Below are 26494 nucleotides of genomic sequence, written 5' to 3'. Positions count from 1 at the left end.
GCATCTCCCCAATGTTGATAATGCAACGCGTAAAGGGAAAGCTGTTATGGTATGGATATATGGCGGAGGTTTTACCGGAGGAGCAGCTAGCGATACTACACTCGACGGTAACGCCATGGCCCCTCAGGGAGACGTTGTTCTGGTGACCATAAACTATCGATTGTCTACTTTGGGTTTTCTAGCACTTAGCAACACTTTGTTAACAGGAAACTATGGGCTTCATGATCAGAGCGTTGCGCTTGGTTGGCTTCGCGCGCACGTTGAGGACTTCGGAGGTGACAAGGACAGGATTACTGTTTTCGGGCTGAGTGCAGGAGCGGCATCGGTTAGAGCTCTGCTTGCGTCACCACAAGCGCGAAACGAGGTCTGCGGAGCAATCATGATGAGCACGCCACAAGGCGTAGAATACGCCTCCACTTTCTCCAGGTACCTAACCATAGAAGAAGCTACAAACCGAACCGCGGCAGCCATCGCTGAAGTAGGGTGTACGCCATTGAAGGGTGAAGACGCAGTCGCTTGCCTACGGAAAGCAGATCCTCTTGCCTCGGTCGGCATTAGAAACGTTTCACAGCCGTCCGGAACTGTTGCAAGGTCAGTTATCTACTCATATTCAAGAATGAGAGATTTCAGATCACACCTCGTGTTTATTGGGTGGTCATTTGATATTCCTCTCCCTCTCAGTCTTATGGAGAAACTCTAGGCTTAGATATGGATCTTTTGTTTCCCACACCAACTCCATCAAACACCTCTAGGCTCTACCGGGAATTCTCGCCTATCGCTCGCATTCTCTCAGAACACATCCTACCTCTTTCATGACTCTGCACTACCTTTTCACTTCGAACACCTATCAAGTGGAAACCGTCAATCAAACATGATTGTACTTTTCCTTAAGCTGAGAAACAGACGGAGCTCCGATCTAGTAGACTTTTAGATACCCGGTGGTAGACGGCATATTTTTGACGAACGCAACCCTTCCTCTCGGTCCAACAGCACCAAGATTCAATATACCCATAATGTCTGGAATTATGCGTGACGACGGATCATCTTTCACCTCGTATCCTACTTGGTCTAATGTATCTGCTGTACTATCCTCGCAAGGCTTTCCTGCCTCGGCTATCCTTTCTTCGAACTCGTTCCCGTTCCCTGAAGGTGCGAATAGCACTCTACGCATCTTCAATCTTACGTCCCGGGTAGCCACGGATGTGATGTTCAGGTGTCTAGCCCAAAGCACAGCGTATACTGCTGCAAAGAACGCGGTGTTCAAGAGTGTGTATAGCTACGAGTTTGATAGGGCATATCAGATTGAAGCCTGGAGTCCAAATCCTCCAGCCTGTGGAGCGTCAGTCACAGAAGTGTATCCATTTGGTGATCCTCATGCGCCTTGTGGATTATCCAGCTCTAGGAGTATCTTTTGACGTAAAAAACATTGCTGACTCAATCGCAACGTAGTTTACAAACGCCATTCCGGCGAGCTGCTTTCCGTCTTCGGCGTCACTATCCCTCAAGGGCGGCCGCTGCGGAACGACGACGACATCCCATTCTGCCAGTTCATTGTAGACACCTGGACGGCTTTTGCACGAACGGGTAATCCGACGTCTGACGAAACGTTCTTGACGGCACTAGGTTTTACGAACACAAGCAAGATGGTGAAGACTACGGGTATCTGGGAACCGGTCAATGCGGCGAAGCCAATGCTGAAGGTGTTGGATGTACGAGGAAGAGGTAAAATGGAGGAATTTAGAGAAGGAGCACAATGCGAAGTGCTTGGGCAGAGGTTGTATTATTACGATTCATAAGACGTAAATCATCGGGAAAGAAGCTAGGTCAATTCTGTTCGCTGAACACTACGCGAGCAAAGGAACATCTGATACCTGCAAGTCTGGGTTCCTACTCTTCGGTCCGCTATTCGGTGTCTCGTTTCGACACTAGAGTCCATTTCCACTGCATCCGTAGGTTCGGGTGGTCTTGTATATTGCCATCATTGTTCCCTGCTTGCTCAATGGTCTCATCCTCTCCTCCCTCGTCCACATCCTTTTCATAGATCTTAGCTTGACTCCCCGTCGCTAGCAATGCCTTCGACTCGGTATTCCCTCGTCCTTCTTCCAACAAACGCCCATGCGCGTAACCCGTTTTGATGTTTTCCATGCTGTTGGCTGTAACAGGCTCCTAAATTCCCTGGATTAGTGTCGCACATTCAAGGTGTCTGTCTTGGACATTCTTACCGGATGGTGACTAGTCTCTGTAAGAGGTGAGGAAGAAGGATATGATGATTCTCGCTGCCAGTCTGCAATGTTGAGGAGGAGAGATTCATACAGCTGTTTCCATCGGCGTTGTGGTGGGGGTGTTTGATTTGCCATTAAGATGGGTGCAAGTGTTGGTGTATGAGTGTGACGGCAAGTCAAGTACGAGGGAAGGAGAAATGCCAGCATTTAGGTTTTATCACTTCTTCTTGTTTCGAATTGAGTAGCCAACCAAAGTCGATCTGAAAGGATACTGTAGTTAATGGATCGTAAAGTAGATATAAGCAAGTATGTTGGCTCTTCTCGTCTTTCCTTGTCAGTGCTATTTTTCTGTGTGAATACGTCGGCAAGGTTGATTCGGCAGATCCATCAAGCTAGGGCTCAGTGAGCTCGATCCTATATATGCAAACGCCAGTTAATGAAGGAACGCGGCGCAGCAACAGCAACAGGCAGCGAGCGCTCCATCGTGCAACGTCGTACATGGCGTTGTCCAATCCGATGTTTGGGAGCAAGCCCTGCGCCGCATCTCGATTTAGACAACGGGTTGTCCTTTGTGCCCTTCATAGAAGCCTCACCAATCGGATATTTCTCATGCAGAGCGCTGATAAGCGGGCATGAACCTCGTATGTAGTAAGGATTGCGACGATGTGTCCGCGGAGCATGACTCTGGTAGTCTAGACTATTCGAGCAGACTGTAGATGATGCGTCGCTCTTGCATATAAGGAATCTTAGAAGAAGCAATGATATGTGCAGATGATCGATTCAGGCACCCAGTACGACGATTTGTGTGTACAATCCAAACCCGATAAACAAGGTCTGTTTGGCATGTACCATAGGATACAGTGTTAATATGAGAGATAAGCAATGATAAATGTTTCTTTCTTGAGTTTCTACTTCTATCCACATATACTGTGCAGGCAAGACTAATGCTTCGCCGGTCTACCAATGTGTACGGTGCAGTGGATATCACTTAGGAAGCCTCCAAATGCCGTGTCGTCGTGCTCTCATCCCTCATTCAGTCATCGAGATGTCTTCGTCCTTCCGCTTGATTGACCTCAATGCAGCCCCATGGCGCAATACCAATTGTGTCGTATCCAGATCTAGCGACCACGGTTTTTTCCACTCCCAAGCTACCAATGCTTCTTTTCGAACAAGAGTATCCTACAGTTCCTCTTGCACTTTTTTGACTTCTTCCCATAGCTGCTGCGCGTTCTCAGCTCTCAACTGTAAAATGTCAGTTTCGTACCTATACCAAGGCTAGATAATATTCATACCTTTAGTAAGTGCATCTCCAGCTCGCCCTCGAGATTGGGCGAGTTGAAGAGTAACCGAGTATCCTTCGGCTTCTCGCCCTGTGCATCGCCGCCGAATACCATGTTACTTGTGACGGCAGCGTTGAGCAGCAGTCGATGGGTGCCTTCTGCGCGTAGGACGAAACGAGCCTTTTTGGGTTCGTCAATTGTGATGTTGAGCTTGAATGTTCCTACGCCACGCTCTTTCCACCCTCGATTCGATCCTTCGCCAGCCATAGTGTAAAGCTTTGCGCGGCCGGTCCAAATAGTCTCTTCGCCCTCTTCACCGGTCTCATGTGCTACGAAACGGTCAGCATTGTAATTCAGATGAACAGAAATTGACATACGCTGTTGTGAAAGGAGTGGCTGACTCGAATGTCGCTCTTCTTTGTCTGTGGCCTTCTCTGGGTCGTCATCATCATCGTCTTCGTCATCAGATGGTTCGCCGATTGCGGCTGCACCAAAAGGCTTCTCTTTCTCCTTGAGACCCTTAATCTCCAAGCTACCACCGGGGGCAGCAAAAGAGCCTATGGGCTTGGCTGCACTGAAGCCCCCAAAACCACCGCCTAGAGATCCTCCAAAAGAGCTGCCACCAAATCCGGAAGTACTTGAGCTTCCAAGCGACCCGAAGCCACCACTTGAAGATATTGAAGGAGCTGCGCTTCCCGCAAAAGAGGACAATTTGCCCGCGCTCGCCCCACCGAATGGCGAACTAGCATTTGGCTTGGAAGCAGCAACGCCCCCAAATGGCGACGTAGATGAGGCGGCAAAGCCACTGAAACCAGATCCTTTAAACTTTTCGTCTGATGTTTGAGGTAATGACTCGGCTTTGTCGGAGGCCTTTGGTTCTTGAGGTTTCGGTGCCATGGCGGCAAAAGGTGACACGGCGGAAGAATTGGCAAACCCACCGGTTAGCGATGTCTGGGTGGAGTGTCAGTATGTGTCAATCATGTAGCGTTAGCCACCATACCTTGGTTTTAGATTCTGTTGCATCGGTGGTAGGTTGAACTTCCTCCTTGTCTCGCAATCGCTTAGAGTCTCGCTCATCGCCCGCCGACTTCTCTGCAGGTTTTCCGTTGGTAGATGCACCTTCCGAAGCTCCTGCGCTAGCTTCGGTATCCTTTTCAACCTGATCGCGTGTCCGCTTGTTCTTGGGGCTTGTCCCGGCTCCTGAAGCTTTGTCGGCCGTAGTCGTCGTGGAGGCATTCTTGTTTGGCGATGTCATCTGGTCGTCTCCATCGTTCTCTTTGATGCTTGTGATAGTACTGGGAGAAGGCTTTCTAGGCGCAGCAGCCTCCAGGTCGGCTGTAATATCCCTTGACCTTTTGCGCGCATGCCGTTCAACCTTCTTTTCCGGGTGCTTGTCTATTTCTGCTTCATCCTCAAAGTCCTCGCGGCTGCGCTTTCGTCGTAACCGACCGCGCTCACTATCTGAGCCAGAAGCGCTGTGTTCGCCTGCTTTGGCGCTACCGTTGGGTGCATCGTGCATTCGCCGATCGGAACTCGCGGTGGGATCTGATGTGGCCTGCGCATCGATCTGTGTATCCTTGAGCCTTTCCCTCACATTCTTGCCTTCGCTGTCGCTACTCTTATCGCTCCGCGCTGGAGAAGTGGGCGCAGCTGTGGCTGTGGCCTGCGGTTTCTCGGGCGCGTCTGTCATAGTGGTGGATGTGTCGTGTTCCAGACGCGGGGGATGTCAAGGTTGCGCTTCGCGGGTAGCAGAGTAGGGTACCTAGGAAGAAGGGCCGGAGATGCTGGCCTATGAGAAGCGTTTCTCGGTCGGTTGCTGGGCTGCGTATGTAGTTGCGGGGTGTGAATTGAAGCAGTGCGAGCTTGAATACGGGCAATAGTAACTAAGCTCCGTGGTGAAGACCAAGTTGCGGTGGGCGACGGGGACAACAGCGCGGAGGTGGTGTGTCGGCAAGGCTAGTGGCGAGCTGACTAGCCGGCAATGCGATGTGAAGGCGCTTTGTCCCGTAAGATAGGGAAACGAGGTCGGAGAGCGGGTGTGGCTATGAGCTGCAGGCTTGGATCGTTCAACGGAGGAGAGCAGAGCAGATGGGCCTTGTGGTTAGTGGAGTCGGTCAATGCGCTCTAGTACCAAATTTCCACTACAATGCGCCGAATGCAACACTGTTTAATTACACCGTCGAGTCGAGAACGCAACTGGAACGAGAGAAGTGCAGAAAGGGCGCGCCGTGTGTGGTGAATGGCTAACTGGGTGCAAAGTGCTGGCGCTTCTGTCGGTCGTGGTCGAGTGTGTTGTCGCTGCAAAGACCAATGACGAAGTGGGGAAGACACACGGCTAAACATGAACACGGGTAGCAGCAACTTGTGCGTCTACCGCTATTTGGGAACGTCCGTCGAGCTTATTTTCATGTCTGTCTCAAAATGCATCTGACATGTTGCCATTTGTTGTATTGGAGTAAATATGCAAAAGATATGGATAGCCATTTCCACAGCTTGTCCGAAACGCCAGATAGTGCTGTACCATGCCCCGATACTTTTACATGCATAACATCTCAGCACTAGCTGATGAAGCAGAGGCAGCCTAGAGCCACGTAAAACACAAACAAGGGGTATACTGCAATGCCGACACGGTTCCTCACCACGCCCGACCCGCCCATGATGCTCACGCCTGCTGCCAAGGACCAGGCGATGAGGACAAGGTAGACGGGGATGCGCACGATCATGGGTATGCCAACAGCACTGAGGATGGAGGCGATTACGAGCGGGAAGAGGGTGTAGCCGATGATGGAGATGGACTGGAAGAAGGCACTGGAGGACATTAGTACAGGAAGGGTGTAGGATTGCAGAGAGGATATACATGTTGCCCCCGAGTAGCTTGATCTGCAGTGTCACGACTGCCTCGCCTATCCAGACCATGGCGAAGACGCCGGAGAAGACGAGGTCTTTCTGGTCACCCTTTGCGCCCCACGAGAGGAACAGACTGAGCAGCAGGCAGAAGATGAGCGGGCCCCAGAGATCCCAGTCGCGCAAGCCCTCGCTCATGCCGCCCTGGAGGATGACATCTGCATCTGGCCATCGCCCTGCAATGTTCCTGAGGCCGCCGCCAAAGCCGTCAGCTTCACCGCGCTCTGCTGCGCCAATGCCTCCGCCGCGCTGCATGATGCCGCCGAGCAGGTACTTGGGGTACAGGACCTGCTTCATCTTCTCCCAGATGGCGAAGATGTCGCGCGACAGCGTGTCCCATACCGTCTCGTCGATGGTGTTGGTGGGCGCGCGGCGGTCTTCGCCTGGAATGCTCGACGTCAGGTAGGATTGCGTCTGCGCAGTGCCGCGCTGCATGTTGCCCGTCAGCGGCGCACGGTCCGACGTGCCCTGAAGAGGATCGTCGAGGTCATCGAGGGTAGCTGGTGGTGGTTAGCTCGTCGTCCATGGCCTCTCGTAGATGCATGTATGCGACACACCATCGTCGGGGTCAATCAGGTCACGCTCCACGGCATCGTCGTCGTAGGGGTTGCCGGTCGTTGCGGCACTTGGCATCATTGCCGCCATGTTGGGCTCGAGAAAAAACCCTGCGTTCACGGGTCGCGGGCTAATTCTCCAATCGGCAGGTATCGTGGGTTGTTGGAGAGGCTCTGCTGTCCTCAATGCAACGCGCAAGCTCTCGGGAACCTCCATTCTGAGGGTGCGCTACTCGACTCGGCTAGCATCCCGCCGACAGGGAAAGCTTGACCGAGTTAGCGTGCAGGCCTTCACTGACTGGCGTCACTCCCATCTATTTAGCTCACGAGCCATGCATACTGCCCCTGCGCCCGTTTCGCCGTATTCCCCAGGCTGTATATATACTACTAACCACCACCGCCCGCCCTGATCCCATACCAGGAACAATTTCTACATCATGACCGACCCCGTGCTGAACGACATCTCCCACAGGCGCTTCAACATCCTACGAGGAAGCTGGATACTAGTTTCTCCGCACCGCACAAAGCGACCATGGCAGTAAGCATCTTGATGGCATGAGTTACTCGACAGCCCACTGAAAACCTACAGAGGCATGCAGGAGTCTCCGTCCAAGACGACCCTCCCAGAATATGACCCAGAGGTATCCCTTCGCCCGGACTCTATCTTTATCCAATGCCAACACTAACCGTCCACAGTGCTATCTGTGTCCCTCAAACACGCGGGCAAATGGCGAACACAACCCCAAATTCGACAAAACTTTTGTCTTTGTCAACGACTACAGTGCCGTCATGGAAGAGCAGCAAGAGTATGACACCAGTACCAAGGACGGATCGCTCGCTTCTCGCTTACTCCGCGCCGAGGCCGTTACTGGAAAGTGCTATGTTATCTGCTTTTCCCCTTCTCATAATCTCACTCTTGCCGATATGTCGCCGGCGCAGATCGTTCCTATAATAGAGACCTGGACCAACATCTACGTTGCACATCTGGATCCCAAGTCGCCACTGGCCAAGCTTGCATCCGCTACTACTCTCCCGCCCCTATCACAGGGCACTCTTGCAGTTCCGAATGCTCAGTATCGGTACATGCAGATTTTCGAGAACAAAGGCACAGCAATGGGCTGCTCAAATCCCCACCCGCACGGACAGGTCTGGACTACCACGTCCCTACCAGAAGAGCCTGCGTTGGAACTTGTACAGCTGAGTAAATACCGCAAAGAGCAAGGAGGCGCTCACATGCTCGTTGATTATGCCGAGTTGGAATCGAAAGAGAAGACCCGTACTGTTTTTGAGAACGAGAGCTTCTGGGCGGGTGTGCCTTACTGGGCAGTATGGCCGTTTGAGATCATGGTCGTTCCAAAGCAGCATAAGCGGTCGCTGGTCGACTTTACCAAAGACGAGCGAGCACAGCTGGCAGAGTGTATAGCAGAGATTACGAGACGCTACGACAACCTCTTTGAGACTCAGTTCCCTTACAGTAAGTCAACTACAGTTGGACTCGCAACGCAGTGGCTAACAAAATCAAGGCATGGGTCTTCATCAGGCTCCTCTCAGCGGCACAGCTGACGAGATTGAGTCCAGCCATTTCCACATCCACTTCTACCCTCCGCTCCTGCGAAGTGCCACAGTCCGCAAATTCCAAGTTGGCTACGAGATGATGGCCGAGCCTCAGCGTGACATCACCCCAGAGCAGGCTGCAGAGCGTCTTAGGGCATGTGATGGAGAGCTTTACCGGAAGAAGCTCGAATCGGCCCCAGCCACCAACGGCGTAAACGGCGTGAACGGTGTCAATGGTGTTAACGGTGTTAACGGCGTGCACTAGAATATCATTTGCTAACTGATTCACTTTGCGTAACAGGTTTCAGATGCACATAAGCAGTTGAGGAACTCTTAGCCCGGTAGCTCATGCGCTCACTGCATGCATATTAGAGACGGCGGGAGAGGTGATACCCAAGAAGAAAGCGATAAACGATACATGATAAACGTTGAGGGCTGCATATAGCGGGGCGCTGCAACGGCGTTTACAGGAAGATAGTGCATTTCATAGGTTTCCAATACAAATTCATGCATAATCTTGTGAGCGACAGTTGTGGATGGAGTGTCCATGTGTGCAAGTCCCATGTGATGTATCCTTCGGGAAACGTCATAGGACAGGTGCCCCACTACGAACTTGATCTCGACCCCGCTACCAGCCAGCAAGGCCCCAAGCTTCTCTCCAACTAGTCCACCGCAACCACCTACATCTCTATACACCCTTTACAAACTACACATATTACAGTAAGAAGCGCCTGAAACCTACTGCCTGGAACAGCGAAATGGAGAGAGCTAATGCTTGTGATATAGACCAAAATGCCAGGAGCCAAGTACACCGAGACCTACCAAAAGGTCAGCGCCATGGGCGAGAAGCTCAAGGCGGCTGGCAAGCAGGGTCCTAGCAATGACGAACAGCTCAAGGTACGTCCTTCTTTTCTTTTGTCTCGGCTTTCCCGTTCTAGCCTAGTGTACTACTTGACTCCAGTTCAGATGCTAACTCTTATGTGTGATTATAGTTGTACGCGTACGCCAAGGTAGCAGAGGGCAAAGACATCAACGACGCCAAGAAGCCTGGCATGTTCGATCTTGCTGTATGTTCTCGCATGCCTTCTCTACTCCTCCGTATCCTCCGTCGTGATATACCGCCTACATACCATTTTCCATACCCGCACTCACCAGGCAACTTCGAACAGCCATGTAGCAACACAAACTGACAGTATGATTAGGGCAAGGCCAAATACAACAAGTGGAAGGAGGTTGTGGACGCCGGGACTACGCAGAAGCAAGCCGAGGACGAGTACGTCAAGACCGCCGAGGAGATACTGGCCAAGCACGACAAATAAGCGTCGGTTGATTGGAGAGACACTGGTGAGACTTTAGTATCACCATGGTTGTGTTATGGTATATATAATCTTGGAAAGTACAAGGACAACAAATGCTTCCATCAACGTGCTCGTATGGTCGGTGTACTAGTACGCTGCTAGCGAGATTGCCCAAGATTCTGCACATACTCTACGCGGCGGTTGCAATAGTGCTGTTATCAATGCCCATAGCCGCCCCAAGCGTGCCCATTCCTATCCGGTTCCAGATATTGCATGGTGGCACACCAAGGCTTCTCTTCAACACTGTAAGGATGAAGCGGCAGATCGTACGGCATGCGGAAGCCTACGACAGTCTCCGGCCCCAACAACTTCGTTCCTTGTGTTGCCATCTCTGCGTTGTAATTAAGGACAGGAAGGTCCGCAGGCTCAGGCTTGTCAGCTCCAAACACTGGGATCATGGCGACTTCTTCTGATTGTGTCTGAGCATATAGGCCAGGCCAGATAACAACACCAGCTTCCCACGATTGTATCCAGACCTCTTCTTTCTTGTTCACTACATCGCCCCATGCTTGTTTGCTTAGGTTGGCGCTCGTCACCATTGCCCAGTTGATGGTTCTATGCTCTTCGTCGCCGAAGCGTATGTAGGTCTTGATATGTGGTGCTGCGGGACCACGATGCGCCCGACGTTTCGGCAGACCATCCGAAGATACATGCTTCCAATGGCATAGTGATGGGTGCATGTACTCTAGCTGCTTTTGCTGCTGTGCTGATTGGAGTTTCCAGTGAATTGATCCACCAGACGCATAGCCATCAAGGGAGGTGCGAATTTCTTCTGGTGTCGGAAAGATGACACTATATCTAGGTGACAACTTTTCTGAGCTAGACCCACGTTTGGTGAAGAAAGATGATGCCTTTGTGAAAGAAGGTGGGGGTTTCTCCGAGATAACAATTTTGGCTGTCGAACAACGGGCAAGCACTGATTGGAAGTTCGAAAGCCACGTCGGTGTTGCACCTAATGTCGCTATGGAGGATATTTGGGTAACGATGTGAGGGCGCGAGTCGTCTTTCGATCTCGAAACGGGGATACCAGAAAGTACTTCTCGTAGTCCTAGCCATCCAAATGAGGTTACCGAAGGACTGGCTGCAGCGGGCTTCTGTCGTGATGGCGCACTACCGATGAAAGCTGCCCTGATACTTGCAAAGTCATAGTCTGCGAGTTGTGTAGTCAGACCATTCAACCGTTTCCCGTATGCTCTAAGATACTGCAGTAAATCGACTTTGAAGCGTTCACCGCTGCCAATAGGGTGGACATCAAGAGGATCTATCTGTGGAGTTGCTGCCTTGACTGAAACAGGCAACAATGGCGACTTCCACACTGCCTGCGTCATATTGGCCCAGTCACGGTAGATCATATTGGCTGTATGAATGATAATCTGCGCAGTATCGTCATGTCGGAAGAGAATAAGCATCTTCGAGTGATCTGAATGTGCGTGTAGGAAGTCAGTGTGTGTCTCACACGCGGTTCGTACATGAGCGTTACTGACGGGTGCCAAAAGGATCTGGAATGTATGCGCTCAACAGCTCGATATTAGGATATTGTTCTGCTATTTCCTAGGTCTTCGTTAAAATCTATAAATTAAACGCGGAGTGAGGGAACTCACGAACAAGGAAATTCTGTTACTATCATCCTAGAAGACCCGTATTACGAAGTCAGTGTGTGTCTCACATAGAGTTTATATGGGACATTTCTCACCCGCTTCCAAAAGCCATGTATGATCTTTACTTTGACCATATCCCTCACATCGCTATCGAAGTGCTGCCTGGACGACATCATTATTGGAACTCATGTGGCAAATGTCTTGAGCATACACTTACATGACAAAATCCAGATCAAACAAAAAGTTAAAGTTCCAGCATTCTTTGATCAGAGGGTCACCCAACAAATCTGACAAACTCACAGCGTCGACATTCTGGTGTGCAGACAGCTTCTCAATTTTGGTCAGTTGTATGGGCGAAGGCAGAAACCGTGTTTCCTCTCTGCGACTACGTTCGTTATCTGGTGGCTGATTTGTGGTTAGTCCAGCCGGGCGCGACGCCAATTTTTGTTCAGGTATGCTATCGAAGTTCCAAGTCGGCGTGAACGACGGTAGCTCACGACTTTTGCGACGTGATAGTGGTGGGCTTATTGGCTTGTTGAGACTTGCGTGAACGGTAGGCTCCGCGACTTCCTGGTTCGAGGCATCGTCATCAAGCTTGCAGCGTTTTGGTGGCGGAGCAATCCCCGTCTGTTGGGACGCCATCAATGAGAGTGTGACAACGGTGATGATTTTGAAGTGATGCCTGCTCTGCGCAGTAAGAAGGTTGAAAACAGACTTGTCGACAGGAAGGCACGGACCAGCCGACTGGAGAAGGCAGTCACTTGCGTTAAACGAACAGGTGGAAGGAACAAGAACAAAGCCCACCTTGGCCAGGTACATGACATCACAAGAGGGCAAGCATATAAATATCTTAGGGTAAATTGTGAATGGATATCATTCTCGGTCTAGGCCGTAAAGCTCACTTTTCAAAGCATGCGCTCATCAAAGGCTACAAACATACGCCATCTAATCGTGCTGAGCATGGTCTCCACCATGCTCGCTAGCGAACGCTGTGAAATGAAAACAGTATTATGCCTACACAAAACGAAAAGGCATCCCAAACGCCAGGAGTCGCTAAATCGAAAAAGACAATGCTTTAGGCCGCGCTGGCGCTGAGCATGGGCTGCGCGACCTTGGTAACCTGGTTACCAGCCCGGATGATTGGGTTGCCTTGTTCGTCCTTGACGATGTTGACCTCCTTGTTCTCCTTTTGGGCGCGCTTCCAGATCTCGACCTCGCATCCACCACGAATGACACCCACCCTCATGGTGGAGAGTAGGTTGTGGGCAGCATTGGAGTGGAAGTAGACACCGCCATTGAACATGGCAGTGGCGTCCTTACCAATGCCGCTCTTGATCAGAGTCTTGCCTCCGGGGTGCTCGTTGATGAAGTCGGTAACGTCGTGGACAACACCAGCGACGGCAATCAGACCACGGCCGTTCTTAGCCTGCTCAACATAGTCGTCCCACTCGATGACAGGAAGCTGCTCAAGAGGTACACCCCAGTCAAGCTTGGCGCGCTTCTGGTCAATCTTCTTCTGGAGCTGCTGGACGCGACCCTTCTCAATCTCGTTGGCACGGAACTGCTTGAGGTTGGAGGCGAGACCGAGCTTGCTCCACAGCCAGATGGACCACTTGGTGGGGTCGTACTGGTGCCACTCGATAGCGTTACGGTAGTCAGAGGGGAACTCGTGGTGGAAGTTGTGGTAACCCTCGCCGAGAGTAACAAGGGCGGTGATGACGTGGTCCCTGGGGCTGTTGCGGTCATCAAAGGGCTGGTCTCCGAGCCAGTGGGCAAGCGAGTTGACGCAGAAGGTAGCCTGCTGGACGAAGAAGATGCGGAGGATACCGGCGTAGATGAAGCCACCCTTCCAGTCGTTCCAGAGAAGACCAGCGACAGCCGAGGGGAAGATCAAACCCATGAAGATGACAACCTTGATGTAGTGCTTGTGCTGCCAGACAACGACGGGGTCTTCGTTCAAGTCGGTGATGTCGGTGCGGCCAATACGCTTGGGGTTCTGCTTCATGACCATCCAGCCAAGATGGCTGTAGAGAAGTCCCTTGCGGACGCTGTATGGGTCCTTGTTGGTGTCGGTGTAGCGGTGGTGGGCACGGTGGTCGCGGCTCCACCAGCGGATGGAACCCTCAACAGCACCGCCGCCAACAAGGGCAAGGAAGATGCTGAGTGGGAGAGAGGCGTTGTAGGACTTGTGTGCCCAGAGGCGATGGTAGCCAGCTGTGATGCCGAGACCAGTCCAGAAGTAGTATACGACGGCCCAGAGGGCGGTCTGCCATTTGAGAGGAGTCCAGAAGGCGGCAACGCAGCCAGCGAGAGGGATGCCGATGATGAAGGTAACCTGGGTCCGACGTTAGCCAATGCTGCGGGGTGCATGTTTACGAACAAACTTACGTTCAGCCAGTTGACGTGCTTGTGCCAGTTGGCCTTGGTGATGGGCGTGTCGGTGATGTGTGGCTTCTTAGGGTCGTACTTTGGGTTGCGGTTCGGCTCCGAGGTGCTCGCCATGGAAGACGGCTGCTTGACATAGTCGGGGTCGACGGCCATCATGCCGGCCGTAGGCTGGTGGGAAGGCATACTGAGGGTGTGGTGGAAAGGTAGTAGTAGGGAAAGCGAGGGATGTCGAAGAAATTCGACTGGAAGCAACTAGCGGCTCAAAAAAAGATTGAGCTCCGGTTGGCCTCCGGTGGATGTGAGTTCAAAGCTCCAACGGCAACGATGGAAAGCTTCACCACGTTCAAGTGAATGACGAGGTTGAAGGGGGAGGGAAGGAACAGCGAAAGATGTCGGGTGGGAGGGAAAGCAGAGACGGCAGCCGCTGTTAATAAGGCGGCGGGATGGTTGCAGAGTCCCAACACTCTGCGGGCGTGTAAGCGAAAGACTGGGACCTTGCATTGTCGCTCGAGAACCAGCAATCGCCATAGCTTTTGTCATACCAAGGCTAGCGCCGCACACTAACCGCTGTCTCAGGGTCCCGCACAGGCAAAAAGACGGCGCTGGCTGTAACAGCGCGAGAAAATTTCGGGCCTAACTGTCAAGGTCGTGCTGATCTCGGCATCGAGAACAGACCTGGGTGGCGGTGCGTGGTGCGACGTGCAGAATATCCATCAATCCCAAGCCGCCACCTTCCCCAGATTCTAGCAATCGCTGCCCCTCGGCCGCACTATCCACCTGAGAGCTCTCTGTTGCTTCTTCTCGCCCTCGTCCTGCGAAGATGATCACAAAGAGCGGTCTGGTGCAAATCTTCGGCAGCGCATCCCGGCGAGAAGGATTGCCTTACTGGGCATAGAACCTCACGCCGTGGTGATGCCACAAGTCTCGTCATCGCTAGCTCGCTACCTGTCCTCTCCGCTTCAGGCCCCGCTTGGCCACGCCTACATTCAAAGGATGAGCCCGATTCAAGCTGACACCACCCTCGTTCAGAAGTTTGTTGATATCGCTCTGCGTCCGCACTACCGACATCTTCTGCAGCCTTACGTAGGGTGCGGCCCGCCAACTCCAGCCAGTCTGGGGAACTTGGCTGCGACGACGTACTTCGAGCAGTGGCAAAATGCTCGTCTCCCGATGCATAGTGGAGCTCGTCCATGACTCTCGATGGCGCTTGAAGAAATTCGTCTATGCTGCAGAACGTTGGAGACTTTGAAGGGTCTTCTTCCGCTGGCGCAAAATCCCCGGCACGGCTTGAACCTCGGGTGGCCGGTCGCAAGCTCTTCTCGATTGGGATGGCGCTTCTCAACACCTGCTTTGTCTGTCTCCAAGCCATACAGACGACTTGTTCATATCAACCTCGACGCGCGCCCACCATCGCCGACTCAACACGATGCATCAGTCTGCGAATCAACGCACGCTCATCTGCCTCGGCTCTGTGGGTCTTCTGTGTCACACCCGCTGCACCCTCCAGTGTGGTCTTACGTCCATGCCATGAGGTCAGTGGTCGTCCCAACGCTTCAACGGGTAGGGCTGAAGGCAAACTGTTGGTATGCACACGCGAGCTATGACGAGCCCTTCTTGCGAACGTTGGTTGTGGTACCCTGAATGCGTAGCCTTGTTCGACTTCTGCCAAGGCGCAATCTGTGACAAAGTCTGTCGTTGGTTATTCCTCGATGAGACGAATGCTTCTCCTCTCTCTTTGCAGTATACCAACACATCAACACAGTACCGCTTCTGTCGTCTGGGGCTACCTTGGCATGTACCGTCTGTTAACCATAGCTGAATCCAGCCAGCCAGAGGTCAGCGGTCAAAGTGTGCGAACATCAGCACGATTGCTCGAGATGAACTTGCGCTCTCCAAAAAGTAGGAGACTATTGACATTGTATGGTGTTGGAACGAAACGAAGAAGCTGTTAGTAGTTTTGATGCAGTCCCCATGGAGTCTGTTGTGGTAAGTGTCAGCCAGGTTGTCAGCGAGGCTCCGATCACCGGCTGTTACGCCAGTCTCCAAGAACACGAGTCCCCCCAGAATGAATGCGCAAAGCACCGCACCATCGGTATCCGGCGAACAGGATGTTCAGACGACGTTCGGTGTTAGATCTAGATGCACATTCACTTGATTTCAGTGTGGGAGGCGTCTCCCGCAATATCTCCCGCCCTCTATCGTCGGAGTGGACCGCCCGCTAAGCGGACTCCCAGGCCTCCATAACCAATCACGTATTCCCTGCCTATCAGTACAGGCGATCGCTTTAGCACATACGCGGGTGTCGCCCCCTCTGCCACTGCGAAATGCGCGCCTTAGCGACGAGTTTGCCGTGGAGAACAGTAATTGTTTCCGGCGGCTCACGACTATCTTCGGCCAGCTCCAATCTTTGGCGGTCCGTGAGTGCCTTGAATTTACGGCTAGGACGTTGTCGATGAACAATTGTGTATCGTGAGTACTGGCGCGAGAGATAATACTCCTTCTCCACATGTTCTATATAGATGAGGAGTCAGCTCCATCGGTTTGAGCCGTCACTCTACCACACATCGACTGTTCCCACTTGGACTAGGGTTTCGCCATCTTCACGTCACTTCCCCGCATGTCAAACTCCAAGTGAAAGATTCGAGTCTTTCAAGAGCCATCCTAGTGGTGAGCAATTCTGCACGCGATAGCCCGTAGCCGACCAAACGTTCCATCCGACCCTCCCACTGGTCGTGTACTTCGATATCTTCAGCCACCTCGCCAATCTTATCGGGATCTTCAACATCGAGCGCATCCTTATCGGAAGTTCGACGACTAGACATATAAGAGTTGGCCTAAAATTTACACATCTGCTTCTGTTGGAGCGCGCGCATCTGGCGTTCAGAGCCTAAGCAACCATGGCCGACATGATTGGTCCCGACCATACGCCAAAGCGAAGCTTTGGAGAGCAAGCAAGGCGCGCCATGAAGGCCTTCACGACCAAGTATGACCTCCTTTTGTGATTTGCCTGTAACTCTCTAACAACGTTTACAGAGATGGGTTAGTTGGCACTTACGACTACGGATTTCTCTTCCGGCCGAACCTGCCTTTTATGAAGAAGGAGCGAAGAGCAGCGCCCTTTTTCGGCCTTCATGATCGTATGCCAATACTACTAGCTCTCCTTCTCGGATTTCAGCATGCACTCGCCATGTTAGCAGGTGTCATAACCCCACCGATCATACTTGCCAACGCCGCCAATCTCAGTTCGGACCAACAACGCTACCTCGTTTCCACTTCGCTAGTAGTCTGCGGAATCCTATCCTCGGTTCAAATCACGCGCTTCCACATCTGGAAGACCCCGTACTACATCGGTACAGGTCTAATTTCAGTTGTTGGTACCTCTTTTGCGACTATTCCCGTGGCGACTGGCGCGCTTAGCCAGATGTACGCGACTGGATATTGCCCAACTGCTGCTGATGGCACAAGACTACCGTGCCCTGATGGATACGGTGCTATTCTCGGTACTTGTGCCGTATGCGCGTTGCTGGAAATTGGCATGTCCTTTACCAACCCGCGTATCCTCAAGAAGGTTTTCCCACCCTTAGTCACCGGTCCTACAGTTCTGCTCATCGGTGTCCATCTCATCGAAACTGGACTCCAAAACTGGGCCGGCGGTTCCGGTGACTGCCAGTCCCGCCCGGAATCTGGACTTTTCGCGCTATGTCCCAACATCAACGCTCCTCACCCTCTTCCGTGGGGTAGCGCTGAGTTTATCGGTCTTGGTTTCAGTGTCTTCATCACCATCATCATCTGTGAGCGTTTTGGCGCACCCATCATGAAGTCCACTGCCGTCGTCATCGGACTCCTCGTCGGATGCATAATCGCTGGTGCAACCGGCTACTTTGACAAGTCTACCATTGACGCGGCACCTGCTGTATCCTTCATCTGGGTCAATACCTTCAAGCTCTCCGTCTACGGGCCCATAGTACTCCCGCTCTTGGCGGTTTACATGGTTTGCGCCATGGAAGCCATTGGTGACATTACCGCTACCTGCGATGTTTCACGCCTCGAAGTCGACGGCGAAATGTTCGACTCCAGAATCCAAGGTGGTGTCCTCGCTGATGGCCTGAATGGCATGATTGCTGCCCTGTGCACTATTACCCCTATGTCTACCTTCGCACAGGTAAGTTATGACTGTACGAAATGCATGTGAGACATACACTGACTTCGCATCTCCACATCTGTAGAACAATGGCGTCATTGCTTTGACCCGCTGTGCCAACCGGAAAGCTGGTTATGCGTGTTGCTTCTGGCTCATCATCATGGGGATTTTTGCTAAATTCGCTGCGGCCCTTGTTGCCATCCCATCAGCAGTTCTCGGCGGAATGACGACCTTCCTCTTCAGCGCTGTAGCCGTATCTGGTATCAGGATTATAAGCACCATGCCCTTTACCCGCCGCAACCGCTTCATTCTCACTGCGGGATTCACACTGGGTTTTGGCGCCACTATGGTTCCCGACTGGTTTGATCATGTTTTCACATACGACGGACCAAACCACGCACTCCAGGGCTTTTATAACGCTATTGTCTTGATTCTGGAGACTGGTTTTGCCGTTGTTGCTCTAGTCAATGTTATACTCAACCTTGTCTTACCAGAGGAGATTGAGGATGAAGAAACACCAGAGTTGACTGCGAATGAAGTTGATGAGCCAGCAGACAAGGAAGAGTGGGCGAGGATCAGGAAGGGAGCCACAGATGTTGAGGGACGACCGAGTTCGGATATTGAGCCTAGCAAGGCTGCATAAGCGTTGTTTGAGCTGTCTGGTTTTACAAAAAGCAGGTTTTCATGCTTGAAAGGCATGTCGGCGTTATAGTGTTCTGGTAGTTTATGTTTATAAAGAGACTGTTCATCGTCACTTCTACCCGAGGCCGCCCAGGTCACCTCACAATGCCAATGTGCACCACGAACCCACTCCCCTCCCTCAACCCCTCACCTAGCATGCTATCAGGCACCTGCCAGACATGAAAACTTTGATGAAAGCCTTTCAACCAAGTTTCAAAGACCTCTGGACTACGTAGCTGCTGCGCTATCAGACAAAGCGTGGGGCTCCCACTTCCCTCTTTCAGCCTACATATTGCAGCACACGTTGCATTGAGTGGCTCAACGAGGGCTTCGTTGTATACGCAATCACACGCTACGATCATATCCACAGGGTTGAGATGAAAAGTGGCGTCTGTCTCCCAGTCAAGCTCCAACGTTGTGATGCGGTCGATACCGCCACCACCACCACCACCACTCTTTGAGCGATCCTGATGTTTCTTACTCCCCCTACCACTGTTTCTCTTCACTTGTATCACAGTACCGAGGTTTTCGGCAATATTCTGCCGAAGCAGTTTAAGCACGTAGTCTTGATCGGTGGCCGTATAGCTTGCTACTCGGGAACCCAGGCAGAGCGCCACGATGCCTGATACACCTGCGCCGAGCTCGAGTATGGTGGAGCTGGGCGTGATCAACTGATTTGTGAAGAGGAAGTTTGTAGGGGAAGAGATCCATGTTGCGAATAAGGGTGTAACTTTCCATACCACTGCATTAGTGTTAGTCGGTGTAAAAGGAATAGAAGGCAACAGTTGTATCGTAATGGCGACAACTATCATGGATTCGCTGGCCTATCTACTGTACTATAGTATGGTTCAAAAGCAACGAGCTCTTTCGTACAGAGCTACGAAGCTGACATGCTTTTTCGCGGGAACCCTCAAGGAAAGCCAGACTCAGCTGAGTTCTGAGAAAGGCTGGGACAACGCATGACCCCGGGAATCATCACAGCAGAACTTACTAGCACCAGTAGTCCCCTCGCTACGGTTTGAGGTCAAGAGACCCTTTGAGTGATGAATGACCAGATCATGGCCCGCCACCGTAATCTCTAGGGTTGGGTCCTGAGAATCGATGAAACCGAGTGACTGAGAAGGGATATCTTGCGAGAAGACGACAAAGGCTTCTGCATGATTTGATGAGTGATGTATCGATGATGACCACTTTGTTGTTTTTGGACATTTTGGACATTAGAAATGGGTAAGAGCGAATCGCAAGGAAAGAGCAGTACGATTGAGCCGAGGACCAGCGTAGTGTTGTGATTCGACGGTGGGATTCCAGTACACCAGGGGCGTCTTACATACCTTCTTCAGGGTCCAGGATAGGTTCCGTTGCCAGAATCTCCGTGATGAGACTCCGCATCTTGGCAACGCTCAGGCGACAGCGGGTTGCGAGTATGCGCACGAGCTACAGCGTCAGAAGGAGGCTGCGCGGCTTGGAAGAGTCTCTGGCTTGCTTGGCCAGCTGAAGACGGGCGCAACTGCACTTGGACGACAGGTGACGTCGAGCAGGTTTCAGACACACAAACGACGTCGAGGCAAGACGACAGGAGACTGGCACGACCTGGCAAACCTTGCGATGTGTGCTGCGTTGTCGATCTTCAGTCGCATCTCGTTCGACACAAAAGAAGTGGAGAAGCGGCTAGCCCCAGTTGCCCAGAGCTTGCGGTGGCTTAGTGAGGTCATTGCCTAAGAAGCTCGGCCGCCCAAAGCAAGTCGATTTAGCGACTTGAGCATAACATAGCGCATAAGCTCCCCAACACACCAACCTCATCACATCCGCCATTCTCCGCTGGCGACGACACACTCTGCTTATACCCTCTCGCTGCTGCTGGCACTTTTTGTGATACCCTTTGCCCTATACCCCCACATATACCCACACTCAACACACGCGATTGTCGCTCTGGACAGCTCCCACCCCAGAGTCGCCAAGATGCCGCAAGATCTCAAGAAGCTGATGCCCCAGGCCAAAATGTATCGGTCGGGGCCCTACACGTGCGAAGCTGCGAATGCAGAAAAGGTAGAAGGCGAGACGGTCCCGCGCCGCAACCTGGCCGCGAAAGAAGGCCTGATAATGAAGCCCCACGACAACGTAGCCACACTGTACGACGTTCTGCGACACTCAGCCGCCAAGTTCGGAAACGCAAAGGCAGTCGGTGCGCGCAAAGTCGTCAACGTACACGAGGAGACGAAGAAGGTCAAGAAGATGGTCGATGGCAAGGAGCAGGAGGTAGATAAGAAGTGGCAGTACTTCGAGCTCAGCCCGTACAAGTACAAGAGCTTCGTCGAGTTTGAGAAGATGGCTCTCTCGGTGGGCTCGGGACTCAAGTCGCTCGGCTTCAACCCACAGGACAGGCTGCATCTGTTCGCCGCGACAAGCATGCAATGGCTTGCGTCCGCACATGGTAAGCAGTCGCGTGTATATATGCAAAAAGCAACAACTAACCATGACTCCAGGCGCCATCTCCCAATCCATGGCCATTGTTACCGCATACGACACACTGGGAGAGGAGGGTCTCAAGCACTCCATGCTCCAGACCAACGCGAAGGTCATGTTCACAGACCCAGAGCTACTGCCCAGGCTCGTCAACCCAATGAAGGAGGCCAAGGATGTTCAGGTCGTCGTGTACTGCACCAAGAACGACCCCAAGCAGAAGGACATCGACACCCTCACCCAGGCCCACCCGCACTTGAAGGTCATAAGCTTCGACGACTTGGTCAAGATGGGCGAGCAGAGCCCTGCAGAACCCATCCCACCCAAGGCCGACGACCTGGCTTGCATCATGTACACGTCCGGATCTACAGGTACCCCGAAGGGAGTTATGATCAAGCACCGTAACGTCGTTGCTGCTAGTATGTCACATACCTCAAAATCATGAACAGCCTACTGACACCTTCTAGTTGCTGGTGTCGACGTCATCGTTGGCAAGTACCTCGGACCAGGCGATGTTCTCATTACCTACCTTCCCGCAGCGCATATTCTCGAGTTTGTCTTTGAAAATGCCGTACTCTACTGGGGCGGTACTATGGGTTACGGAACCATCAGGACGCTCTCAGACCAGTCGGTGCGCAACTGTGCCGGTGACATCCGTGAGCTGAAGCCGACTGTTATGGTCGGTGTGCCTCAGGTGTGGGAAACCATCAAGAAAGGCATCGTCAACAAGGTTGAGGCAGGAGGCGCTGTCAAGAGTAACATGTTCTGGGGCGCGTACGCTGCCAAGGGCTTCCTTCTTGGCTCAGGACTACCTGGCAGCGGTATTCTTGACGCCATCGTCTTCAACAAGGTCAAGGAAGCCACCGGTGGCAGGCTCCGAATTTGCATGAACGGTGGTGGACCCATCGCGAAGGAAACCCAGCGCTTCATCTCTATCGCCATTACGCCCATGATCAGCGGATACGGTCTGACTGAAACCTGCGCTATGGGTGCGCTCATGGACCCCTTGGCTTGGAACGAGCATGCTCTCGGCGAAATGCCTGGTTCGGTCGAAATGAAGCTCGTCGACTTTGCAGACGCCGGCTACTTCTCCACTAACAACCCACCCCAAGGAGAGATCTGGATCCGTGGTGGTGGTGTTGTGGACGGTTACTTGGACATGCCTGAGGAGACGAAGGAGGCGTTTACCGACGATGGCTGGTTCAAGACTGGTGACGTCGGAGAGTTTAATGCCAACGGTGAAATCCGCATCATCGACCGTAAGAAGAACTTGGTCAAGACGCTCGCTGGAGAGTACATTGCGCTTGAGAAGCTCGAGTCTGTCTACCGCTCAGCGCCCATTGTTGCCAACATCTGTGTCTATGCTGCGGAAGACCGTCAGAAGCCTGTCGCTATTATCGTGCCTACCGAACCGCAACTCAAGAAGATTGCATCGGCAGAAGGCGTCAGTGGCGACTCTCTGGAGGAGCTAGTTCACGATAAGAAGATTAACTCTGCTGTGCTCAAGCAATTACAGCAAGCCGGCCAAAAGGGCGGCCTGGCTGGCTTTGAGATGATTGAGGGTGTTGTATTGGCAGACGAGGAATGGACACCACAGAACGTAAGTACCAATGCAACGCGCAAGTAAGCCTGCAACATGCTAATAACATATCAGGGTCTCACCACTGCTGCACAGAAGCTCAACCGCAAGGGCATCTTGAAGCAATACCAGAAGGAAGTTGACCAGGCTTACGGCAAGTCGTCGTAGAGGCATGCCGTCAGAGGCGCGAAAACGACGTTAGGCATCATATCTTGTTGCAACGCTTGGGTTGTTGGCTATTTTCTTATGATTATATGAACCCAGTTGCGGAGTCTTCTATTCTGAGTGGCGGAGCAAGCGTTGTAATTATATCCTTGATGCTATAGCATGGCGCAAAGCTTTTGGTTGTTTGAATGCGTAGTGTATTCAAGGTACTATCCACATGTTTCCATCCACGCCCACTAAAAACGACGAAGAACTGTTCCTTTGTGCGTTTGTACATTATATCGACATACGAGGGGTGGAAGGTGGTGAGAGCCATCTCATGTCGCTTTGTAACGGCTTCGTTCTTCGGCTCGTGTGAGGTGAATTGTGATGGGAATCAAAGGCAACGATTTTTTGTATGGGCGCACATGTAGGCAAGTATAGATAGCATATCCAATGGGTTCAACGTTTTCCTACGTTGATAGCTGTGCCCCATCTTATTGCTTCTTGGCGTCCCTCTCAGCCTTCCGGAGCGCGCGCTTCCGGATGTTCTCGTGCATGCCCCTGTTCACCTTGACTACAGTATCCGAACGCTCACCCAAGAAGCGCGAGAGAAACCAGTGCATGAGTCCATGACTCCAGTATGGCGTACTTGTAAAAGCCACACCCTGTGCACCCCCACTTCTTCCAATCTTGCTCAGTGTGGCGTTCACGAACTGCTTGGGGTTCGGCACAAGGGCGGATGTCTTACGGATCTTGGACATGGCGGTGGTGACGAGGTGGGATTGGACGCACTGAACGTATACACCATGGGGCTCAAGCTCAGAAGCAAGCGCGGTGGACCACTGTTGTAGGAATGCCTTGCTACCAGAGTAGGTTGCGAGGAGGGGCGTGGGGAAGAAACCGCCAAAGGATGCCATGGTGAGGACGAGGCCACGCTTGCGAGACATCATGCCGGGGGTAACAAGCTGCGTGACGCGTAGCGTAGCCATACAGTTGATCATGATGATGTCGTTCATTTCCTGCTTGGGTGTCTCGACAAACGGCACGGGGATGCTGTGGCTCAGGCCGACGTTGTTTACCAGTATGCTAACATCCAATCCTTCGATGAGCTTCTTCATGTTGTTGTAGTCGGCATCCTTGTTCAGGGCAAAGTCCATGGCCAGCGTCTTGACGGCAATTTTGGGGCCATACTTGGAGGTGATGTCAGCAGAGAGGGCGTCGAGCTTGGATTGCGTGCGCGAGACGAGGATGAGGTTGTAGCCCTTTGCTGCAAGGGAGAGGGCGAACTCCTTGCCAATGCCGTCTGAAGCCCCAGTGATGAGTGCCCAGGTACCGCGGGGTCCGAAGGTGCTAAGCTGGTGGGGGTTAGGTATGCTCCGGGGAGATAGAAGGGTCATGTGGGAGGGCTGCATACCGATTTTCCTGGGAGCACGAACAAGCTCAGGAGAACGCGGACAGTGCTGACAATGGGTGCTGCGAAGGATGCAATGCCGACAAGCAAGAAGCCATAGACAGCAGCCTGCACGAACGAGTTGCTCGCATCGATGTGAAGACCAAACGGCTCGAGGATGCCTGCCATGATGGGCGGATGCTAGGGTAGCCAAAGGTTGGTGGTTGGAGAGGTGAGGACAGCACCCAAGTTGGCACGCTCTGTCAGTCGTCGCGACTGTCTTCTCACTTCTCGCCTGGCTTCGCTCTAGGCCCTGCCGAGGCTGGCGGGACTAGCGCGGCGCTAGGCGTCGGCACCGGAGAAACCTGTCGTCCACACTTGCTAAGCGTAAGCGAAAGTCAGAGTGGAAATTGCGTCCAGCAACATCGAAAGCTCGACAATACCACCCGACCCGCAACCATGGCGACCGAACTCACGTACGTTGTGCGAACCCGCGAACAAGACTGTCGACAAATGCTGATTGCGAAATAGTGTCCAGTCGGAGCGCGCTTTCCAGAAGCAGGTACTAGACGCCCGTTTCGCGATTTCCCAGCACACACGGTACTAATGCGATGCGATAGCCTCACATCTTCCTCAACCACAAGGTCGGCGGCCCCCGCAAGAACACCCGCAACAGGAGATGGTACAAGGACGTTGGTCTGGGTTTCCGTACCCCCAAGACCGCCATTGAGGGTACCTACATCGACAAGAAGTGCCCATTCACCGGCATGGTCTCCATCCGTGGCCGTATCCTGACCGGAACTGTCATGTCCACCAAGATGCACCGTACGTGAATACCCGGGTCCGGAGCGCACACAGGGCTCGACCAGCACCACAAGAAAATGCTTGGCAATGGGGACTAACGCAGTGCAGGCACCTTGATCATCCGCCGTGAATACCTTCACTTCATCCCCAAGTACTCCCGTTACGAGAAGCGCCACAAGAACCTCGCCGCACACGTTTCTCCCGCTTTCCGTGCTGAGCCCGGTGACCAGGTCGTCGTTGGCCAGTGCAGGCCCCTCTCCAAGACCGTCCGTTTCAACGTTCTCCGTGTCCTCCCCCGAAAGGGAAAGGCTGCTAAGCAGTTCAACAAGTTCTAAGTGCATAGAAAAGGGATGGTGTAACGGTTCATGATCAACAACGGAAAGAAACCTGGTTGAGGCGGAGCGTGATGGTTTTCGATATGGTCGTCAAAACTCGGCATCAAGGGTTGAGGAATCGGAGTCCCATGGGCCATGTATGTTTCTTCAGCTACGATCAATGAAAGTCCTCGAGTGGTCAAACAAGCCACCGAGGCGGGTCAAAAAGTCCATTGCTGTTTGTACTGGATCGTGATGAGTTTCAGTCAACGTAGCTTGCGTTGAGAACTCGACTTCTCTTCATGCCCGATCCTACCATGACATTCCCTCGATCTAGGTCGTGAGAATATTCCATGCATCAAGGCATCCGTGTATAGATTAACATTACATCACCATCTTTTATATCAATACCCAGTGTTCCCCCCCCCTGTCTCTCTAAGCCTTTACGTAGAAGTTCCACTGCATGAACATCCAGATCAGACTTGAAGTCGCTACCATTACCGGTCCAGCCAACGGCTTTCCCCATCTTGTCGTCCCGAACACGAACCATTCACTCATAAAGTGTCCCCATGCTACGGCATAAGTGGCAATAGCCAATTGGTAGAAACTAGGGTTGTTGATGTTGTAGGCAGCGTAGAAACGTACCACGCCCGTCAAAAAGGTCCATGTCCCAAATGTGCGTGAAGAGAGAGCGGTTACGTGTTTTGGCGTGGTAGGTGGTGGGTCAATTGGAGTAGGGTTGTAGACGCGCGAGGTGAAGGACAGCGTGGAGTAGCATTGGATACTGTTTCCGATGGAGATCAGAGAGACCTGCGGAAGTTGTTAGCTGGCCCAACTGGTTGGAGAGACGATGTAAAGGTGACAATTGTAAGGTTGCAGAGCAGAACGTACGATCAGAAGCCATTTAGGTAGCAGACCCTCTGATTGAGGGAGGTAGGATTGGAACACGTCCATTGTAGTGAGCAATTGGCTGCTTAGATGGCAGTACAGAGTTCGAGAATTTGTGCGCACGTCGGGCGTTGGATTTGAGACGTTTGGGACGTGTTCAGCCTGGTACGAATGCGAGAGCACCGAAGGGTCTTGGTCTGTGCCCCTGAGTCGAAGACATTTGGATTCATTC

At 52.5% G+C, this 26494-nt stretch overlaps 14 protein-coding genes across 14 annotated transcripts; 6 read left to right on the top strand and 8 right to left on the bottom strand.

The window, feature by feature from the left end:
• Positions 1 to 379: 379 nt before the first annotated feature.
• Positions 380 to 1796, top strand: GT037_000997 (uncharacterized protein; the record flags this gene model as incomplete). The annotated part of the gene is made up of 3 exons (XM_038926044.1): positions 380 to 478; positions 924 to 1404; positions 1450 to 1796. The coding sequence occupies 3 exons, from the start codon at positions 380 to 382 to the stop codon at positions 1794 to 1796; spliced, it is 927 nt and encodes a 308-aa protein (XP_038791900.1).
• A 106-nt stretch (positions 1797 to 1902) lies between these two features.
• On the bottom strand, positions 1903 to 2357 carry GT037_000996 (uncharacterized protein; the record flags this gene model as incomplete). The annotated part of the gene is made up of 2 exons (XM_038926043.1): positions 1903 to 2166; positions 2223 to 2357. The coding sequence occupies 2 exons, from the start codon at positions 2355 to 2357 to the stop codon at positions 1903 to 1905; spliced, it is 399 nt and encodes a 132-aa protein (XP_038791899.1).
• A 1044-nt stretch (positions 2358 to 3401) lies between these two features.
• GT037_000995 (yip1 domain-containing protein) lies at positions 3402 to 5192 on the bottom strand (the record flags this gene model as incomplete). The annotated part of the gene is made up of 4 exons (XM_038926042.1): positions 3402 to 3464; positions 3515 to 3831; positions 3880 to 4453; positions 4503 to 5192. 4 exons carry the CDS (start codon positions 5190 to 5192, stop codon positions 3402 to 3404), a joined length of 1644 nt encoding a protein of 547 aa, XP_038791898.1.
• An 868-nt stretch (positions 5193 to 6060) lies between these two features.
• Positions 6061 to 7051, bottom strand: GT037_000994 (yip1-domain-containing protein; the record flags this gene model as incomplete). Its single annotated transcript, XM_038926041.1, has 3 exons — positions 6061 to 6310; positions 6360 to 6906; positions 6964 to 7051. 3 exons carry the CDS (start codon positions 7049 to 7051, stop codon positions 6061 to 6063), a joined length of 885 nt encoding a protein of 294 aa, XP_038791897.1.
• Positions 7052 to 7397: 346 nt separating this feature from the next.
• GT037_000993 (galactose-1-phosphate uridylyltransferase) lies at positions 7398 to 8779 on the top strand (the record flags this gene model as incomplete). The annotated part of the gene is made up of 4 exons (XM_038926040.1): positions 7398 to 7498; positions 7550 to 7601; positions 7657 to 8434; positions 8484 to 8779. 4 exons carry the CDS (start codon positions 7398 to 7400, stop codon positions 8777 to 8779), a joined length of 1227 nt encoding a protein of 408 aa, XP_038791896.1.
• Positions 8780 to 9306: 527 nt separating this feature from the next.
• On the top strand, positions 9307 to 9833 carry GT037_000992 (acyl binding protein; the record flags this gene model as incomplete). Its single annotated transcript, XM_038926039.1, has 3 exons — positions 9307 to 9411; positions 9507 to 9581; positions 9717 to 9833. The coding sequence occupies 3 exons, from the start codon at positions 9307 to 9309 to the stop codon at positions 9831 to 9833; spliced, it is 297 nt and encodes a 98-aa protein (XP_038791895.1).
• A 197-nt stretch (positions 9834 to 10030) lies between these two features.
• On the bottom strand, positions 10031 to 12289 carry GT037_000991 (uncharacterized protein; the record flags this gene model as incomplete). The annotated part of the gene is made up of 5 exons (XM_038926038.1): positions 10031 to 11292; positions 11357 to 11423; positions 11474 to 11500; positions 11566 to 11632; positions 11688 to 12289. The coding sequence occupies 5 exons, from the start codon at positions 12287 to 12289 to the stop codon at positions 10031 to 10033; spliced, it is 2025 nt and encodes a 674-aa protein (XP_038791894.1).
• A 256-nt stretch (positions 12290 to 12545) lies between these two features.
• GT037_000990 (uncharacterized protein) lies at positions 12546 to 14041 on the bottom strand (the record flags this gene model as incomplete). Its single annotated transcript, XM_038926037.1, has 2 exons — positions 12546 to 13805; positions 13859 to 14041. 2 exons carry the CDS (start codon positions 14039 to 14041, stop codon positions 12546 to 12548), a joined length of 1443 nt encoding a protein of 480 aa, XP_038791893.1.
• Positions 14042 to 16755: 2714 nt separating this feature from the next.
• Positions 16756 to 18642, top strand: GT037_000989 (purine permease; the record flags this gene model as incomplete). The annotated part of the gene is made up of 3 exons (XM_038926036.1): positions 16756 to 16841; positions 16892 to 18020; positions 18085 to 18642. The coding sequence occupies 3 exons, from the start codon at positions 16756 to 16758 to the stop codon at positions 18640 to 18642; spliced, it is 1773 nt and encodes a 590-aa protein (XP_038791892.1).
• Positions 18643 to 18775: 133 nt separating this feature from the next.
• Positions 18776 to 20114, bottom strand: GT037_000988 (uncharacterized protein; the record flags this gene model as incomplete). Its single annotated transcript, XM_038926035.1, has 3 exons — positions 18776 to 19422; positions 19672 to 19833; positions 20012 to 20114. Coding segments are annotated over 3 exons (912 nt in total), but the record flags the coding sequence as incomplete, so codon positions are not given.
• A 525-nt stretch (positions 20115 to 20639) lies between these two features.
• GT037_000987 (long-chain-fatty-acid-ligase 1) lies at positions 20640 to 22887 on the top strand (the record flags this gene model as incomplete). Its single annotated transcript, XM_038926034.1, has 4 exons — positions 20640 to 21111; positions 21164 to 21559; positions 21608 to 22740; positions 22795 to 22887. The coding sequence occupies 4 exons, from the start codon at positions 20640 to 20642 to the stop codon at positions 22885 to 22887; spliced, it is 2094 nt and encodes a 697-aa protein (XP_038791890.1).
• Positions 22888 to 23360: 473 nt separating this feature from the next.
• Positions 23361 to 24445, bottom strand: GT037_000986 (nad-binding protein; the record flags this gene model as incomplete). The annotated part of the gene is made up of 2 exons (XM_038926033.1): positions 23361 to 24221; positions 24281 to 24445. 2 exons carry the CDS (start codon positions 24443 to 24445, stop codon positions 23361 to 23363), a joined length of 1026 nt encoding a protein of 341 aa, XP_038791889.1.
• Positions 24446 to 24715: 270 nt separating this feature from the next.
• Positions 24716 to 25395, top strand: GT037_000985 (40s ribosomal protein s11; the record flags this gene model as incomplete). The annotated part of the gene is made up of 4 exons (XM_038926032.1): positions 24716 to 24732; positions 24788 to 24818; positions 24877 to 25081; positions 25169 to 25395. 4 exons carry the CDS (start codon positions 24716 to 24718, stop codon positions 25393 to 25395), a joined length of 480 nt encoding a protein of 159 aa, XP_038791888.1.
• Positions 25396 to 25809: 414 nt separating this feature from the next.
• GT037_000984 (erg28 protein) lies at positions 25810 to 26328 on the bottom strand (the record flags this gene model as incomplete). Its single annotated transcript, XM_038926031.1, has 2 exons — positions 25810 to 26184; positions 26266 to 26328. 2 exons carry the CDS (start codon positions 26326 to 26328, stop codon positions 25810 to 25812), a joined length of 438 nt encoding a protein of 145 aa, XP_038791887.1.
• Between the last annotated feature and the right edge of the window lie 166 nt (positions 26329 to 26494).

The sequence above is a fragment of the Alternaria burnsii genome (genome assembly GCF_013036055.1).
Source record: "Alternaria burnsii strain CBS107.38 chromosome Unknown 705, whole genome shotgun sequence".
In the NCBI taxonomy this organism is placed as follows: Eukaryota; Fungi; Ascomycota; class Dothideomycetes; order Pleosporales; family Pleosporaceae; genus Alternaria; species Alternaria burnsii.
This window is presented reverse-complemented; position numbering and strand designations above follow the sequence as displayed.